The 13,645-nt window shown below is 34.5% G+C and overlaps 1 protein-coding gene across 1 annotated transcript in view; it reads right to left on the bottom strand.

Annotated features, from left to right (window-relative positions):
* Window positions 1–13,645, bottom strand: part of CDH2 (cadherin 2) — a 194,523-nt gene that overhangs the window by 34,498 nt on the left and 146,380 nt on the right. The window contains exons 7-10 of the mRNA XM_016120084.2: window positions 12,727–12,899; window positions 4,066–4,203; window positions 3,219–3,404; window positions 730–983 (exon numbers count right to left, since the gene is read on the bottom strand). Coding sequence (XP_015975570.1) covers window positions 730–983; window positions 3,219–3,404; window positions 4,066–4,203; window positions 12,727–12,899 — 751 coding nt within the window. The remainder of the gene's footprint in view (window positions 1–729; window positions 984–3,218; window positions 3,405–4,065; window positions 4,204–12,726; window positions 12,900–13,645) is intronic.

The raw sequence follows: 13,645 nt of genomic DNA on the forward strand, positions 1-13,645 counted from the left end.
ATTAGAAAAAATATTCTATGTTTTAAAGAAGTGAAAAGTTGGAAGAGTTCAAAACACCAATTAATTAGCTATTTATCTATGTTGATTTAAATGTATAGAGAAAGAAAAATATGTAGTCATCTGTTAGTAGCAGTTCTGAAAGAAGTTAAATAAAATATGACCTAATTTGAAAATTATCATCACAAGCTATGAATAATAGCCATGGATATGCTCTGCAAATCATCTACTCCATCAGGAAAGATACATTTTGCTGAAATTAGAAATCTTTACAGATATGTTTTATAAGTCCTATAACTACTGTACAGGTAAGGGATGAAAATAATAAGCATTTATATCTTGATTTTGGCATGAGTTTTCTTCTTGATGTGTGAAGAGATAAATGTTATAAGCTTCTGAGTGTCCCCTATTTACTCACAGTTAAAGCTTTTTGTGATTTTGGTATGAAATCACAGGCTAAATTATTAAATATTCAGAAAAGGAAAGGGGGCAGGAAAAAAGAGGCAGGAGACATTTTTTTCTTCAACTAATATCTGAGTAGATTCATTCTTATATTTCCTATCTACTATACTCATTGATCTACTATAGAAACTTCATCAAAGATTTAAAAATAATCATGTAATAAGTGGTTTTTGGGTCCAATGAAATTTCTTACTCAAATGGTAAAGAAATTTTATGCATAGGGTAGAACATAATGTAAATTATAAAAACCCCATAAATGACATTTGATACCTGATATTTTGCTGCATATATCGATCTGGGTCCTGAGCAGTAAATGTTGTTAACATGGTACCAGCATGAAGGCCTTCTTCTTGGCGAATGATCTTGGGATTTGGGGCAAAATAAGGGTTTTCATTCACATCAATAACTGTAACAGACACGGTTGCAGTTGATTGAGGTGGGTGCTGAATACCCTTGGCTAATGGCACTTGATTTTCTGCAGCAACAGTAAGGACAAACATCCTATTTGTTTCAAAGTCGATTGGCTGAAGAAAAAAAAAGGAAAACCATATTTTTGCAAGAAATTAGAATATCTGCATTCTGCAGTTTATCATTCTATCAACTCCTTTTCCAAAACATTAATTTTTCATTCACTACACCATAGGTTCCTCTCAAATTTTTGGAAAACATGCATTAGCATGGTCAATGATTGAATTATTTATCACAATTTATATAAGATATTTATAAATCTTAGGTACTTCAAATATTTATCTTCACAAAATAATGCATATTACTATTGTACCGATTGAATTTATTTAGCTACGTCTAAAAACCTGATTATTCTTAAGAACAGTATGGTTGACCAAAAATACTAAAAAATCTGAGATCAAGTGAGAACAAGATGGTCTAGATTACACTCTCAAATACTGCTATAAAGACCCTCTTCTCTCTAGGAAAGCTTTTGCCAGTCTGTGATAAATGAAGAAAACAAAAACTTTTTAAAAATGTAATTTTTTATAAAACTAAACTTATTCTATTTAAAAGTATCATTCATAATTCGAATTACACATTTTAAAGGATACTCATACACTTTTACAAATTAGTAGTGCTTATAGGTAAAATAGGTTTTTTTTTTGTTGTTGTTTTTTCTTCCCTTACCAAACTAAACCTCTGGCTATTTTCCAAAATAATTCTGGGTATTTTACTGGTCTGAAAAGTCCCAAATGTAAGAACAACAGTTTAGATAAAGACAATGCACAAATAATAACCCTTAATGTAAATATTAACTTCCAAAGTTCCATTGAATCCTATTATCAACAGAAAAGTTATCAGGAGTCAAAAGTGAACAGACTAGACTTTCATTCTTAATTTCCACTGAATAATCACCTTCTAGTGGAGGTGCAGATAAGCAATACAGTGTGGGAATAAAATGAAAAGAGAGCTTGGGGAGCTCTCATGCTGTCATAGGCAGTCTAGGAATGATCAAGAGCTGAAGCTAATGAGGAAGCCACATTGCTGGCACAAATCGTGCCAGTTTCTTAATCTAGACCACCTCGAATCTTCAAACACATGTTTTTTCTTCCACTCTAAAATCCCTGATTCAATTTTCCTTTCTCAATTATTTTTAAGAAGATAGTAGAGAAGTCAGAAAGACAGAATTCTCTTGAGTTATTAGCCATATGAAATATCCCAGATATAACATTTATTTATGGTAAATGATATGCATAGTTATAAAACTTTTAATGTGTATTAAGCTTATTTATCCATCAGAACAACTCTATGACTTAGGTACTGTCATCATCCTCAATTTCTGCATGAAGGACCTGAGGCTTACAGAAGTTTAACCAACTTGCCATGGTCATACCACTACCAAGAGCAGAGCAGGGATTTGAACACAAACAGCCAGGCTCTGGGGCCTATGTTCTTGACCATTATGGTATGTTGAGATTTCCAAACCCCACCTCATAGAGGAATTTCCACTCCACTCCTGCACATACGAAATTCTTGGTAACTGACACCTCAGTGCACCTTTCTATTCAGGCCAACATTTGGGCTCACTTACAAATCAAGAGTGTTGGAATGGGAGGCAAGGAAGCAAATCCTTTCACTAGGTGGCTAAACAGAAGAGATGCTCCTTTTGAAGAGCTTTTACATTCGGCCTTGTACTTATTACACTTGAAGATAACATCCCCTTTGCTTTCAGCACTGTTTTTTTGTTTGTTTGTTTTTGTTTTTTTGATAATTAAAGATCAGAAGACCAATTTCTTAGTCTTGAAAATAACATTTAAAAACAGCAATATAAATTCAAAAGCTTTTAAAAGCATGGGCTCTCTTCTTGCCTACTTATCCCATTTTACTTTTGTGATATTCTCTGGTTTGTTCCCTATACCAATACTCTAACAGCAACCTGTAGACATGAGAATAGTAGGAGCAGGTGTCATTCCTAACAGCTGTCAACTGGTGATCCAAGCTTGAGAATGTGATATATCACGAACACACAATTGCATCGACGGTTAACAGTGTTGAAGGCCTTCCTGTCTTCAGATTAACACGGTTCAAACTGATTTTAAAACAATCATAATGTGAGAATATCTATGTTGGCCTTAGCCTCAACATAAACTGGAAAATAACAAATGGGATTCCCCACAGTACATTAAACACCAGATTTAGAGATGTTTGAGAGAAAACAGTCCTAAAATGGAGTAATAAATGAAGGGGCAGAGGACATATATTGGTCACTTCAGAGTGGCCTTTGGCTCAATGGCCCGAGTTGCACTTACTTTTACCACAGTGACTAAGCCGTCGTTACTGTTTGGGTCAGTCTGAATGGCAAACCGCCCTGTTGGATCCCCACCGCTGATTCTGTACACTGCATTCCAGGCTGGTGTATGGGGCTGATCCTTATCAGTCACAGTTAGATTAGCTACTATGACATCCACCCTGTTTTCAGGAACTTCACCATAGAACTATGAGAAAGAAAAACCTCCGTAAGAGGGGTGACATGGGCCAGTGAAGGACAGCGTGTCCTGATGACCATACCACCCTGATTTTACTGCCCCATTAAATCTTTATTATCCCCACTAAACAAGGAGACCAGTAATGCAGGTAATTGCAGCATTTATATTTGACTTTAAAAATACTATAACTTTTTTTAGCAGTCAATTTTTTCCCCAAGTTTCACCACTGTTTCATTAATATTAAAATTAGCATCCATTTGTGAGTATCTGGGTGATTAATGGGAGGTAGGAAGACAGAATTTGTCTGAGGAAAATAATTTTCCTCAGGATAATAATTATATGTTGACGAAGTAGTAAAAAGTCACGCAATTTATGTAACTGAAAAATTTTATAAGCATTTTGTTATAACAGCACGACATTTTAAGGGGGCATTTCTTCCAGGCAGCATATTTTAACAGCTTTATCAGTGGACTTGGTGACTAAGAGAAAACAAATTACTTTGGTGTCTTATTTAAAACCCTGTTTTAAGTGACAGAAAATGTCTGAGTCAGTAGCAATTCTACAATTAGGTTAAGTAAGTTCTACCTCTATTTAACACATTTATTATTCATGACAAAACTCAGTAATGGACCACAGAGCTAAAGTTCTATGACTGACAGTCTGTACTTACTGTCATGGCAGTAAACTCTGGAGGATTGTCATTGACATCTGTCACCGTAATGACAGCCGTAGCTGTGTTTGAAAGGCCGTACGTGGGATTGCCTTCTGTGTCTGTAGCTTGAATTATTAACGTATATTGTTGCACTTTCTAAAAAGACATAGAGATAACTTAAATGAAACTAATTCCTCAAGAAGACATAACAGTTGTTCCGCAAATGGCTCTTTATTACACACACAGAGTGCGGCATCGTTCATTCTGATTACCATTACTTGAAATTTCCGAAGTGGAGTTTACTTTAACTTGCAAAGCACAGGTCTGGTTTTTGTCTTGAGAGATTTAACTATGTCGTTCCACCTCTACTTGTGGAAAGAAATGCAGCGCAGATGTGTGAAATTGACAGCTAAGCTGAAACTTCCATCTGGTTTCAACCTTTCCTTTTCTTCTGAACTCAAACTAGCGATCAAGCATTTAAGTCCATTGGTTTGTATTTAATTTATCATATGTTAATTTCTAACCAGTTTAGGATATTAAATATAATAAAGAATCTTGAGACAAGAGAAGAGAGAAGAAAACATGTAATTCACAAACTTATATATATATATATATAATATGTATTTTTTTTAAGTAGGAATGCTGAATCAAAAAGTAGGCGCATCAACAAATTTGACATATACTTAAGCAGTATCCTCTGAAAACGCAGTGCCAAGGTCTACTCCCACCAACTATGCTTATGCTTAAACCCTATTCCCTTGACTAAATGGGATATGATCTATTTATAATTTCTGCCAATCTTGAGTCAAAAGTGGTATCTTGGCAAATTGATTCCATGTAATTAATAATCATTACATATGCTTACATGTTTGTTGGCATATATTCTTTCATATGCTCTTTCTATGATAACAGGTTTGATATAATATTTTCTCCTAATTCCCATTTGTACATACTAGTCACAAGTATATTCACAAGGAGAGATATATTCTTAAAGTTGAAACCTTCATTAAAAGGTATATATATGTTTATATTCTTAGTCCTGGAACACAGTAGGTATTTAATATTTGCATAGTCAGTGTACTGCTATTTGGGCATAACACTCATGGTGTCCACAGACCTATAATGGGAATGGGTACATTTACATGCAGATGATTATTACCAAACAGCCATCACTGCTTTCAAATTCCAGATGGAAGTTTTTAGAAGGCAGAGCCAAATTAAGCTGTAACATACCTAAAAGAAAATGTTGAGATTGTCTATAGCACTATCTGACAAACTTTTACATTAGGAAAACCTAACCAAATTGAGTATCTAAAATCATCCGTATTTTCTAAGGAAATTGGCACAGATAAAAAAAAAAAAGAGACTGTTTTCATATATGTTAAAAGATTCTGAACGACACAACTCACTCCTTCATACAAAAATAAACTGTCACTGCAAAGTGCAGTTTTCCCTGATTCTAAATATAACTAACATTATGAATGGCCATGCTTAAGGGATTTCTGGAGCTTAGACAGAACAGACACAAATTGCAGCTTTTGATTTAGCTGTTAGTGGGAAGGGCAAGGAAAAAGAAAGGAGGAGGAAAAGCCAAACCTTGCACATTTGATTTTAAGTCTCTGTCCACCCAAATGCCAATCTCTAGCAGTTATTTATTTTAGTTTTCTTTTTTTGTCTTCTTACGAGAGAAAATACCATACTATTTTTAATTAAAAAAAGAAAGAAAGAAAGAAAGAAAGAAAGAAATTTAAGAAAGAAAGAAAACAAAGGAATAGTGCTAGTTGAGCCATTTTAAGTTTTCTTAACCCATAATACCTCGCCATAATGCTTATGTAGGCTAAAATATCTCTCAATGATTTCCTTTCCCAATCAAGAGTGTCATTTCAGCTTAATGCTCTCATAGTTAATGAGAGAATTTTGCAGGGCATTTAGTTCAGCCTCCCAGCTGAAAATAATGAAAATAAAAATTTATTGATATTCCATTTTTTTGTTAGCTGCCATTTGAAGAAACAGATTAACAGTCTCAAAAAAAAAAGAAAAGAAAAAAATAAAATAGTGTTTTTTAAAGAAGATAAAAAATCCACAGATATTATTTGTTAACATTTACTCTACAAAGCCTTAAAATTATGTAAGCACAATATACGCAATTATCCATTGAGCTGAAATATTGGGACCAGCAGCTAATACCTGAAATTTCTTACCACTTCAAGCTAGTCTTGAAATCTTTAAGTTACAAAAGAACATTGTTATTTCTAAAATATAAAGTCTCTTCAAATAAAGAAATAACGACTTGGCAAATGACATAATCTCCATTTTCAAATGCCTGGCTGGTAAATATGACAGCCTATGTCTTAAATGAGCAAACTGTTTAGAGCTTCTTGCCTAATTTAGTCACTGGGCATCTGGTTCTGAATGACTGACATTTAGATTTCATAAGGATTTGACTTTCCACCCTCATAGTCCCATATCTGATCAAGGGGACTTTGCTTAAAAACACTTCCTCACTTCTTATTCTAGAAGGGATAAATTCATTTGCTTACTGAAAATCCTTCCCTCTCTTTCTTACCTATCTTACCAAGGCTATCACTTTTCATCCAATTACCTCACATCTTGAACTTTTTGCATTTATTTTTAAATGCCTATTATTTCTCTACACCATTGCATTTGGCACTTCTCTCTGCCTAAACTGGTGGTTCTTAACCAAGGAGATTTTGTCCGCCTCCTCCCTCCCATCCAGGGGACATGGCCAATATCCTGGAATATTTTATGTTGTCAAAACTGGGGAGAGGGGTTACTACTGACATCTAATGGGTATTGGCCAGAGATGTTGCTAAACATCCTATGATGCACAGGACTGTCCTTCACAGCAAAAGTTTATCCAATCCAAATATCAATAGAGCCAAGGTTGAGAAACTTTGGCCTAGGATACTCTTTCCTCCATTCTGAGCCTAACAAATAAGAAAACTAAGTCACCTCAGAGGTGACTTCTGAAAGTCCTTATGGCACAGAGCTGTTTGCATACTCAGGAAATCCTTCTCACTGTTTCTAGTTTACATGGCTGTTATCAGTCCATATGTCTGTCCTCCTGCTCCCCTAACCATGTACACACATTGAACACACATACACACATACCTTCCCAAGGCACTTGCTTTGTCAATGTGTATGGTGCTGGCATCCACATAATGCCCAGCAAGGGCATGCCAAGCAATAAATGCTTTTTAAAAAATATTAAAAAAAAATTAAAGTACAGTTGATATATTAGTTTTGGGTATACATATAATTATTTGACATTCATATACATTATTAAGAGATCACAATTAAGTCTAATATCCATCTGTCACCATACAAACTTGTTATGATATTGACTATATTACCTATGCTGTACATTACATCCTTGTGACTTAGTTATTTTATAACTAGAAGTTTGTATTTCTTATTCCCTTTCACCTTTCTTGCTCATCCCTCAACCTCCCTCCCCTTCTGGCAGCTATCCGTTTGATCCCTGTATCATGAGTTTATTTGTTTGTTCTTTTTTGTTTTCTTTTTTTTTAAGATTCCATATAAAAGTGAAATCATATGGTATCAGTCTTTATCTGACTTTCTTCACTCTATATAGTAGCTTCGAGGTCCATCCATGTTGTTGCATATGGCAAAATTTAACTCTTTTTTATGATTGGGCAACATTACATCACACACACACACACACACACACACACACACATCACATTTTCTTTATGCATTTTTCTATTGATGGACACTTAGTTTGCTTCGATATTTTGGCTATTATAAATATGCTGCAATGAACACTGAGGCACATATATCTTTTCAAATTACTGTTTTCATTTTCTTCGGATAAATATGCAGAAGTGGAATTGTTGGGTCATATAGTAGTTCTATTTTTAAATTTCTGAGGCGTCTCCACACTATTTTCCATAGTTGCTGCACCAATTTACATTCTCACCAACAGTGCATGAGATTTCCCTCTTCTTTACATGCTCATTAACACATTACTTGTTAACTTTTTGCTTCTGAATTTGTGGTTGGATAGATGAATGGATGAGAAACCTTGAGTCTTGCATTACATTATAAAAATCATTTCAGGTCTCAGAAAAAACCATCTCCTTATTTACATGGCTAGTTATCATTTATTCATTAAAACATACACTGGGAACAGAAACTAGCTCACTGTTTCCCAAACTATTGTGATTCATATACCATCTTCCCAATTCTGTCACTCCTCGTATTTCTATACCATGAGTCACTTACTATTTATCATGACATTAACTCCCTTTGCAAAACCTAAATTTATTATAAAAGTACCAAAAATGGAAAACCACCATCATTTGCCATAAATAGAACTGTAAAAAAAACACAATACAATCCTTGTATTCTGGCGGTCTTTACTTAATGGAGTAGCTTGTGGTCTCTGGTTTTCTTTAGAGGCTCCCTATGTGTATCAGTTAAAATTATTATACCTGTGTACTACACTTTCAAAACACTGAATTAGAGTGATATAAGTGAATGAAGAGGTAAGAACATTCTGTCATTCATTTGGCAAACATTAAATTACTGTCTACTAGATGCCCAGCAATGTAGTATTTACTTAAATAAAATAATGAATAAAACCAGAGGTGGCTTTGCTGTCATTAGTGATTGAGACAGATATTACTGCATCATGAGACCAAAGGTACAATGCAACTGCAGTAACAAGAACAGGACAAAGTGATGCACGGAACCTTTAGTGGTGCACCTGAACCAGTCCTCAAAGCCTGAGAGAAGAATGAATGCAAGAGGTATTTTGGGGTTTAACTGAAGGAACTCGATGCCTAAATATCAAGGTGGATTGATGGCGGTGTATGGTAAAGACAAATAGATCATCATCTTGGGAAGCTGAAGAGAAGGTGGAACTGTCACATGAAACATGAAATGTACAAGGAATCACAGATTTAGGGAGACAATAGGTATGCTTTTGAATGTATTAGATTAGGAGATAGACATTTAAATAATAATGCCAGGAGTACTTACAAGGGAAGTACAGGTTTGTGATGCTGTTCAAATTCTTAAATGCTAAGCCTCAGTTCACTCATTTGTGATATGGGTTGATAGTACTACCTACCTTACGAGTTTGCGGTATAAAATGTTTTTGAATGCTAACTATATGTTGACATTGTTCTAAGGGCCTTGATAATAAAAAATAGTAATTATTAATTAGCATTTATTGAGACCGAGCACTAACTGTGAGCCAGGCACGGTGCTAAGGACTATCTAATATCTCATTTAGTACTCACAATTATCCTATAAAGAAGGTGGATTTTTTTAATACCTGTTTTACAGATGAGAAAATCGATGCTTAGGTAGGCATCCAAGCTTGGTTGCCCACTGACATCCAACCATAAGTAGCAGAGACATGATCTAAATCCAGGTCTCTCTGAGTCCAGATTCTGTACCATTCATCACTCTAATATATTAGTCCCGCCCATGAAAGGCAGAATATATGTGTGACATGTATGCATCCTGGATGGGGTAAACAGGCAGAAAGCCAGATTTTAAGGAGAGGGGAAAGAGTGAGAGTTAGGAAGTCAGTATGGGTTGCCTTCGAGGAGTCTGGTGTTGAAATGAAGGAGAAATTCTCATGACTTGTATATTTCTTAAGGGTTTCTTTTCAGGGTGAAAAGATAAAGAATACATTGGATTCCCTGAATATTGGAAGTAAAAATGCAGATATAATGTCTGTGTAACATAGTCTTTGTATATCTAAAGGGATGCACAGACTATGTGGGTACCCAGGGGAGGGAGTGAAGACTAGCAATCAGAAGGTAAGGATTAACTTAGGAAAGAGATGGGAAAGGGATCTTCAGGCAGAGGAAACAGAATAATATAAAACTTCAGATTTGTAGTGGAAATTACATGTGGTTGTATGAGTGATGGCATCATTTGCTCATAAGCAGAGAGCAAGAAATTCTAGGAGGGTAGGTAGGCTAAAGGAGGCTTTGAGGCCAAGCTCTTAGAGGGTCTGGAATGCATGTTAAAAAAATCTGGCTTCATCCTATGGGTTGTGGAGAGCCATTTTACTAAAAGGGAGAATCAGCATGTTTGTAAATTATGAAAGAACCTGTGGGGTTTGTAGGAAACAACCTGTAAAGAAGGAAAGACCAAGACAACAGAAAACAGAATAATGTTCTGTTTATTCATAGTAGAACACAGAGCTGAGGACACAAGTAAAAGGATTATTAGGCTTGAAAAACAGAAAGTATAATTCTTTCTTCACCACAAGAAAACTTATGATAAGGGGTAAAAGTAATAGTGCTCGCTCAGTAGATGCTGAGGCCGGATTTATGATGGCAATGGGGACAAACAACAGCTAATATTTATTGGGCACTGTGCTAAATGTTTTATGCTTTGTGTTATATAATCCTTATAGCCATCCCACGAGGTAGGTCATATTATTATCCACACTTATAGATGTGGGAGCTGAGGTTTCAGGTTAATACACTGAAGGTCAAATAGCACATAATATGTAGAGGCAGAATTCAAATCTAGTGAAGCAGGGGAGGATTCATCAGTAGTCAGGAGATGGGCATAAACAGAAAAAAGTGGAAAAAAGAAGAAAACACCAGTAATAGGCACCACCGAATAATGCAATAAGAAGTCAGGTGGAGATTAAAAAAAAAATGAAAATTGTGATGTGTGGTAGGAACAGCTTTAGGTCTGGAAAACCTGAAGAATTAATATTGTTTTAAACCTGGAGATTAAAGGAAAATAAAAAGCTGACTCTTAGTAAGCATTTCGATGATTAGGAGTTCAATCACTTAAAGGTGTCATATATCCTGGGAGAATGATAACTGAAATTACTTTTAAAGGAAAGAAAACTGCGAATTCTAATAGAAATAAAAGAATCTCAAGCTTCCATGAGACCTGACGAAGACAGAGTAATTTATCCCTGGCCTCAAGCAGAATTACCATAAACCATCTGAGATAGATACATTTTTCTAAGTTAAATGACTTTTACAAAATAAAGGTTTTCTATGATTTTCCCTAGTAACTCATTGTTGTATTTAATAATTTTACTGTCATGGAGTTATTTTTCATATTATATCTAACCCATGCATGATTCTATAGTTTCAAATCCATTTCCACATCTGTTTCATTCAGGGGGTTGCAAATAGCCGCTCTTATCTAATATACGATGTACTTACCCACGATTACGATCTGACTTCAGACTTTCATCCTCTAAACTAAACACAGTCTCTTTGATTTTTAAATATGGTTGCTCTGCTTACTAAAACTATCTTTAATTCCCTATGCCTCTTTTTTTGTCAGAAAACAGCCAGGCTAAATGTGATAGGAACGTTACTGTAGAAAAACAAGACGAAATCCTATTTCTGTATCTTACAATGGAAATGTGACTAAAGGAGAAATGTCAGGATTGGGAGATGAGTTATACCTATGTAGAATGTGAGCAATCTGGCTCTCAAAAGAAAATATAAAATATGGCATTCATGGAAAGTTTATTGGCATTTAAGAATAATATTTCATATAGTAATGGAAAAGGTGAAAAAGCATACATGTTCTGAATATCACTGAACTAAAAGTACTATTGCAAAAACTAAATTTCGGCAAGCTCTGATATAAAATATTCCTAGAAAAAAAAAACAATCATCAATGCCTGGAAGTTAGTAGGTACAATGAAATAAACATACATCTAACTCCAAAGTAAGGCTCTCAGCTCAGCTGTGAATAAAGTAATCTTGATTAGCTCACAATACTTCTATCACTATCTTGCATATGTAATTAATTGCAATAGTAATGTTTTCTTCGATGCAATTCAAGTGACTGCTACTAGGGCAAATAAAGTGTCACAAAAACCAACTCCTAAAATCCTTATCAATAGTATTTATTATGGTAAGTATAATGTTTCCTTTTGACGTACATAATTTGAGGACTCATTACTATAAAAGCTGGCTCAGCCAGAAATCTACAAAGCATGAATCCTTATGAGTTGGCACTTTGATAATTCACTCACACAATGACTACCAATAGCCAATAATCAACATTTTATGCCTTTTCAACAAAACACTATGCCGGAAGTGTGTTTATTACCATTTGTAACTTGAAAGGCTTGTCAGTAGACTAAATGCAGTTACTAGTGTTCAAACCTGTTAAATAAATTTATCTTAGAGTTAAGGGGCAAGTTCTAAAAAAGAGAAATCTCCTTTTGTACTAAACCAGGCTCTCCACAGAGGCTACAAAAAATTTAATCACACACATATTATTTGTAGCCCTTTAAAAAATATAAATGTTAATAATTATCTTAAATTTATAACATGTTATTTGGGCATTGTTTTTCACTTCATTTCTCACAAAAACCTTTGACTATAAGGGAAAACTGAGAAAATGACAATTTAAAAAATAAGATACCAGAGATATCTACTTAACTTACTCAATTACCATGTTAAATATTATATAGACTAGCAATGTAAGACTAGTAACGATTTATCCAGTAAATATATATCATTTAACCAATTTGTAGTTGTGTAGAAAATAGTACAACATATTTCTTAGTGAAAATGAACATTAAATAATACTGTGGATATATTATTACCTGGAGATAAATTGTAAGTGATACAGTGCACCTTTAAGATTAAAAACAAATTTAAAGACAGGTTTTGGTTGGCTTACTTCTCTATCAAGTCCAGCTGCCACTGTGATAATATCACCAGTCTCATTGTTGATGGTAAACATGTTGGGCGAAGGGGTGCTTGGAGCCTGGGACAGGATTCTGTACCTCAACATCCCATTTAGGGTATTTGGATCATCAGCATCAATAGCAGTGACCGTCATCACATATGTTCCTAGACACAGTATACATGGAAAATGAATGGTCACCCTTCATTTCAGGGTCTCCTAAACAGAAGGTATATTTACCTTTTTGATCAATCTTAATTTAACTTTTTCAAAACATTTAATCATTTAGACTTGATGAAAGACACTATTGATAAGAACAGTACTCACTTTTAAAAATATAAGACATGGTTTAGATATTTGAAAGAAAAATTGTGAAAAATTCATACATTTATAGACTCAATTTTTCCATAATTCAGAAGACAAATTCACTGTACGATTCAATGAAAAGATCATTTCGGACATTCATTTATAGAAAATGCAAATAATAAGTAATATAGATGCCATTAGCAATATATTTTATGGCTACTGATTCCTTCCCTATGCCATATTTTTCTCTGTTACGCAATAACATCTAAAATGACATGCTGAGCATGGTTTTCCCCAGTGCCTAAGTCACTTTCTGAAAGTAAGCTGTGTGCATAATGATGAACACTCCATTTACTCAGGCCATAAGGAATTATTCCATGCATTATTGTTTTGGTACATTGAATCAGAGTTTGACACTGTGGTTCATTATTTCCTAGGAGATTAAATGAATACTGTAACAAACTCAGAGACTTCAATTTATTAGATATTTTGGAAAGGAAATCTAGAAAGCATTAGGATCAAATAAGTTCAAACTAGCTAGACAAACTGTAATTCAGAAGTGAAAAGAAAAGTAGTTACTATTTAAGATGGTTTGTTCGGTGGGATA

This window comes from Rousettus aegyptiacus, unplaced genomic scaffold (genome assembly GCF_014176215.1).
Source record: "Rousettus aegyptiacus isolate mRouAeg1 unplaced genomic scaffold, mRouAeg1.p scaffold_m13_p_12, whole genome shotgun sequence".
Lineage (NCBI taxonomy): Eukaryota > Metazoa > Chordata > Mammalia > Chiroptera > Pteropodidae > Rousettus > Rousettus aegyptiacus.